The sequence below is a fragment of the Ptychodera flava genome, chromosome 10 (genome assembly GCF_041260155.1).
Source record: "Ptychodera flava strain L36383 chromosome 10, AS_Pfla_20210202, whole genome shotgun sequence".
Taxonomy (NCBI): domain Eukaryota; kingdom Metazoa; phylum Hemichordata; class Enteropneusta; family Ptychoderidae; genus Ptychodera; species Ptychodera flava.
Genome location: NC_091937.1, coordinates 36,620,717 through 36,627,132, shown reverse-complemented (window position 1 = coordinate 36,627,132; position 6,416 = coordinate 36,620,717). Strand labels below are relative to the sequence as shown.

The window sequence follows — 6,416 nt, the reverse complement described above, 5'->3', positions numbered from 1 at the left end:
TAAGAAAACACTCTGATGGACACGTAAAGTTGTGTACTCGAATTCTTTCAATTCTTTCATCTGAAATTGTGAGTTGCATATTGTTTTAACTTTACAGGTCTTTTCAAGTGGAAGCGTCAATAATTTTCTCTTAACTGTTCCTGTAAGTCTTGGGAATCTAGCGTGTCTATACATTTGGCATGATTCATCGGGCCTAGGAGACGATGCCTCATGGTTACTCAACCGTATTATCATCACTGACGTACAAACAGGACAAGTGTAAGTTGAAACTTTTATTTTTGGAAACGATAACTTTCCCTCCCTCACCACAGCCCCTCTGTCTGTCTGTCTGTCTGTCTGTCTGTCTGACGTCTGTCTGTCTGTCTCTCTCTCTCTCTCTCTCTCTCTCTCTCTCTCTCTCTCTCTCGTTACTTCGTAATGTCGACTTCCAATTTCGCTTTGCTCATTTTTTACCTCCACAAACCATCCCACTGACCTCAATGTTCCTGTTGTAAATAATCATGTAATTTGCTATATGAAGGGACTCTTAGTGTCTTTAGTTTTTCACTTCACACTATCATTTGTCATGTGATGGCTTAAAGTGAGATCACTACGTCAACTAACATAAAACAATCTCGTCACTTCCTATATAGGTCTACCTTTCTCTGTAATCGCTGGCTAGCTGTTGATAAAGATGATGGCAAAGTGGACCGTTTTCTATCTGCGGCGAGTGACGACAATCTATTTGATTTCACAAATATGTTTGGGTACAGGCGCCAGAAAGGCTTGACAGATGATCATATTTGGTTTTCGCTGATTTTGAGACCAACGAGAAGTACATTCACTCGTGTTCAACGACTTTCCTGCTGCCTAGCTTTGCTGTTTGCCTACTTGATCGCAAATGCCATGTTTTATAAAACTGACTCAGAGGCCGAGAAAGCCATGTACACCATGATCAATTTTGGTCCAATACATTTCTCACTCCAGCAAATTTACATTGGGACAGTCAGTGCTTTGATCACTCTACCAGTCAACGTCATCGTCATAAATATATTTCGAAAAAGTCGGCGATCCACAGATGATGGATGCTTATCGCGACCCTGCAGGCGTGTCTTCGACAAGTTTTGTAGACGGCAGAGAAGCGGAGAGTACAGTACTGATGAGCTCTATAAGAAGAAACGAGAAGAACTACTGTCAATGGTAGATGGCAAAAGCGCCTACATGTTACCCTGGTGGTGTATCTATATTGCCTGGGTTGGAGTGTTTCTGGTGACTGTCACTTCAGCAATATTTGTAATCTTATACAGCATGGAATGGGGCAAAGTGAAATCAAGAGATTGGATTGTTTCATGTCTGACGTCACTCTCCGAATCCGTCGTTTTCATAGAGCCAATGAAGGTCAGCAATTATTAGAAAGGACATCACTTTTTAGTGATAGTTTCAACTAACCAGCTATTTTGTGCCGCGAATTTTAATACTTATACCAAAAATGTAACCTTGTCGCATTTCATATGTAAATTTCCAACCGAGTGAGTACCTTATTTGACAGTCAGAATGGCACAAACATCATTAAATCTTTGTTTGTCCAAATACAGCTGGCATGATTGTGAAGTTGATCGAAAATTATCATAAAACAAATGCCATATTGTGCTATCATTCTTACAGACATTTATTGCATTTCCGACTGTGCAATATTGATCAACTCGAAAATGCACTTTACGTAAGTCAAACTGAATTTGCTTGTTTCAATCTAACCATAGAAATCCTAAATTCCATTGAAACAGCATTAATGAACTGCCTCCTTCATTTTAGGTACTTGGGATTGCATTCGTATTGTCACTTTTTGCTAAAAACAGTGATATCGACGAATTTTCAAACGCCAAGAAAGAAAAAGAAAACACAGAAGATGAGCCTGAAGTTACAAAAGAATCACCAGGGAAATACGGTATGTTTAAATAACCCATTTATAATTGTTCGTTGATGAGGCATGCACATATCTCGTCTTATGACTGCGACGGAGAACATTATCTTAAAGATATTTTTCTGATAAAACAGCTCTACTACTAACACTGCACTATCACTTTCAATTGAAAATACACTTTATATCTTACTCAGTGCGAGCATAGAGGACCTATCGTGATATTAATGAAACAGATGTTCACAGGTAAAACAGGAGCTTATGCATAAATGAGGATTCAATGATTTATCTTCACAGACGGTATTTAATACATGTGTGAACTGATTTTTGTCGCTTTAAATTATGTTTGAATTATAACGAATTTACCACAAAACTAGCAGCAGACGAAATTAGTAGATATCAGTGTTTTACAGTACACAGTGACTCCGAATCCAAGCAAACAGAGCGTTGTCATGTTCGTAGTATTTCATAAAATATGTTTCCCCTTAATTAAGCTAATGAGTTTTTTGTCATTCCTTGCATGTATAAAGTAATTCAACACTACAAAACATAATTAACCACAGAAATGATAAAACTGACCCAAATCAACACGTGAAACCGGCATCTATGTAGCTCGGATGACAACACAAGGAAAAGCATTCAACCGATTCCTAACAGAATAAGACAGTTTAGCTATCTGAAATTTCTCATGTACTCGGCCCAACAAAAAAAAGCTACACAAGGAAAATTCCACTGCACAATGATTCAACCAGTTACAGAAGAGAAATATTACAATCCTGCCATGGAAGTGCCTCAAAGTCATAACGTAGCAGCGATGTATCGTTATGTTTTCTTTAATCGAATTAATTGGATAATTAAATATACCAGGTGTGATCGACTTTTTCAAGCGTTTTTTGTAATTCGCTTTTGGCAAGACTTGACGCTAACATTGATTCATTTTGTCCTTTTCAGACTTTAGTAACGATGGCGAGGACCACATCACTCCTCTGGGATACGAGGACCTTCTTAAAGTGCGGGAAAGAAGACGCCGAGAGAAGAAAATGATGGCGCTATTTTATGGCATTGTTATTTACTCTTTGTTTGTTGCAGTAGCCATAGTTCTCTGCTTTTACGTCAAATCCCCACTCACGTATTACTTAAATGCTCGTCTGCAAACCATATACGCCAATGGCAATCAAGAATTCTTGGAGGTAATTTGTGATGCAAGCTGACGAAAGTTTATGTGGGAACTTCCGCTGTAGATAGATATTTTTGTTTTTCCATGGGTTTCCCTGATTAGATTGACGGTAAATTCTTAACACTGTGATGATAATAACCTTCAGGGCCTGTAAACTCAGTATTTTCATCCTCAAGATTTGCTATGAGATTGTAGTTTTCAGGAAGTTAGCTTATCTATCTCTCTCGAAATAGAGGTGACAGGGAAATATTCAGGAAGATCAACAAATATTCAAATCACATACATACACCAACACATTTTATATTTATAAGTACCCTACTTAATATTATTTTGTACGATAAGCACAGACATTCTTTGTAGCTCGCACTCTAGAAAATGAAATTTTTCCGATATGTAAGGGTAGAAAGAATATAGTTTCCGTATATAAAATAGAATCCCAAAACACGACGCTTGGTTTTCAAATACTACTATACGAGAAGTACAATTCATGTTAATAACGACTGACATACGTTTAATTTTCGAACAGCAATATCATGTCACTGCATTTTTGTGTCTTTCTGTCCCAGATCAGAACGCCTGATGAATTCTGGACATGGACAAACACTGTGTTCATTGAACAGATCTATCCTGGCTCTGGCGGAAAGCAATCAAGAGCTACCTATGATAGGCATTTTTATCGCGCCAACCGTCCAAGGATACGACAACAGAGGGACATGAAAGGTAACAAACCTTTGTGCAATGGATATAGGTTTAGGTCAGATACAGGTCATGTACTAAATCAGAGAATATCACAGAGAATCGCGCGCGTTCTTTTCATACATCCTTTACAGTACGTACTCATAATGCTGATTGCGTAAATAGTCGATACAACCACATTGGTGGCTATATGTCAACTTCAAGCTTGTGCATCTGACAGTTTGCTCTTGCAAAGTCTATTTCTGTCAACATCACTCAATTGCAGACGTCTATAGGAGGCATTTTATGTACGTATGTGAAGGAAGAGCATTTAAAAATAATACGCGAAAACATCCTACCAACTTTGATCTATCTCTCGATACAAGAATAGTTATACTGTCATTTAGATCACTGGACATTTGTAAAGAAACGGGAGTTTAGTTTCTATTTTAAGGTCATTAGTACTCTTATGGTTTGGTGGATTTACCTGTATGACTTTTAATAAGTCAATGTTTCATTACATGTCCCATTATTATCTATTTGTAGGGAGATGTGAAATTCAAAGTCAAGGAGAGAGCTGTGAATACTTTACAATCACAGAGACACCAATGTTTGAACCTGGATGGAAGCCGCGTATACGCACATTTAATCAAAGTAAACCAAAATCAGAAGATCCGTGGGTGTACAAACATTCCTCTGACGTGCAGGGAACACTCTTTATCGGACAGCATGGTATTTACAATACCGATGGTTATGTGGCTACCCTTCCAAGCAGTAAAACAGCTGCTTCAGCCCTTATCGATTCTTTGGCACGGTCACAATGGCTTGACAAGTACACCAGAGCGGTATTCGTGGAATTCGACCTGTTTGTCCTGGACAGTAATTTGTTCTGCTGCCTGGTGTATGCTGTTGAGTTCCCGACAGCAGGAGGTGCCGAGGGCAGGCTGACACAGCAAGTGTTTAAACCACTGAAGATGTTCCACAAGACTTCGTTAACAGATCGTTATGCAGTAACTGTCTTCATATGCTGGGTTTGCAGCTGTGTCTTTGCCATTTGTCAGATTGTATCTGTGATACGCCGCATTTTTATTCAGAGAAGGATATTCCTAAAAATTCCATGGAACTACTTCGATGTTACTCTGGCAGCTACGACACTGAGTTCCGTAGTTTTTATGGTCCTTAGCGAAGTCGTTATGACTGACAACCTACGAGAAATAAGAGAAGGTGAACTTCAGTTTTTTTTCTCGCGGCTGAATAAAACACTTCAAAAACAACGTCTATAGTCTACATAGCCAACTCTCGTTTCGCTTTTTAAGGGTAGATGTAGCTATTCTGCTATAATAGGTTGATTCAATAGAACGCCTTCTGAGACGAAAAGTTATTCTTGACTATCTACTGTACAATTGGACGATTTTGTCTCAAATGAACAGCAGAACCGATCGTCGATATATGGATCTAGTAACATGTTAACATAAGTGTCGTTTCTATATTTCAGGTACAAGACAAAACCTTCAAGCGACTGCAGCCTTGTACGATTTCCTGAACCACAACATCGCAATAGTTGCGTTCTTGGCAATCGTTCGTTTCTTGAAGTTGCTGAGATTCAACCAAAGAATGATGCTCCTGTCGAAGACTGTCAAAGAAGCAGGAAACGGGCTTATCAGTTGGTCTTTCGTGGCATTCGTAATGATTGTTAGCTTTTCTCACGCCGGCTACCTGTGTTTCCATTCGTCAATGGACATTTTCAAATCAGTGCCGGACACTCTTCGTTTGTTCTTCACTATCAGTATAGGATCGTTTCCGACAGATGCCAATATTCAGATCTCCACCACTTCTTCCAAAGTGCTCCTGCTGACCTTCGCTGTAATTAACATGACGATCGTAATGAGTATATTCATTGCCGTCATCAATGATGCCTTCGCGAGAGCTGACGAAGAACGAAAGAATGCAGAAAATACGTTTGAGATGTTGGATTATCTTTCAACCAGGCTGAAGGAAAGAGCAAACAATATCGGCCTTCTTAGTCACAGTAAGTGAATATGTAGGGAGAAATGTTTCGGGCAAATACTTTGTAAACATAATATAGAAAGTCGCATAACTTACAAGATTTTCCTGACCAAAACGAACTCTCTGCACTTGATTTCAAAGTAGTGTTCACCGAGACTTTGTTTCCGTATTTATTTTGATATCTTTCAAAGCTTTTGAAGTTGAATTTAAAAACTGTAAACTTACGAGTAGAGCCTAAAATAGTTTTCACCGAGATTTTGTTTGGTCTTAGATATCTTGGTCAGCTATTGACCACCCAGTCCCATCAGCGATACACTGAAACATATATACAAAATTATCTAACTGAACTATTAACTCGAAATGTTAATTATATCCATAAAACGAGGACACTTTACTCTTTCCTAGACGTCAGTGATGCATAAAACATGATATGAACTACGATTTTCTGTTTTTCTTTCAGACAAGGTAGGGCATTCTCCGGACAAAATGGATCTGAGCAGCTTTAAAGTACAGAACGTGTGAACTGTAAACATAAAGCTACCATTAAATTTATTGGTTGATTTAAAGGGAGGTTGTCGTTTGAACTCTGCTCAGAGGTTGCCAGGTAATCACCGTAGATCAGCGTAAAGATCAACCAGCCGATTGTAATTACCGGGACAA

The 6,416-nt window shown here is 38.7% G+C and overlaps 1 protein-coding gene across 1 annotated transcript; it reads left to right on the top strand.

Annotated features, from left to right (window-relative positions):
- The first annotated feature begins 3,787 nt into the window (after positions 1-3,787).
- LOC139141634 (polycystin-2-like) lies at positions 3,788-6,416 on the top strand. The gene is made up of 4 exons (XM_070711225.1): positions 3,788-3,794; positions 4,296-4,973; positions 5,245-5,778; positions 6,217-6,416. Exons 1-4 carry the CDS (start codon positions 3,788-3,790, stop codon positions 6,276-6,278), a joined length of 1,281 nt encoding a protein of 426 aa, XP_070567326.1. The 3' UTR covers positions 6,279-6,416.

Coding starts and splice junctions, on each gene's coding strand:
- LOC139141634 (XM_070711225.1), top strand. Junction 4,974..5,244: donor CCTACGAGAAATAAGAGAAG/GTGAACTTCAGT, acceptor TCTATATTTCAG/GTACAAGACAAAACCTTCAA. Junction 5,779..6,216: donor TATCGGCCTTCTTAGTCACA/GTAAGTGAATAT, acceptor TTTTTCTTTCAG/ACAAGGTAGGGCATTCTCCG.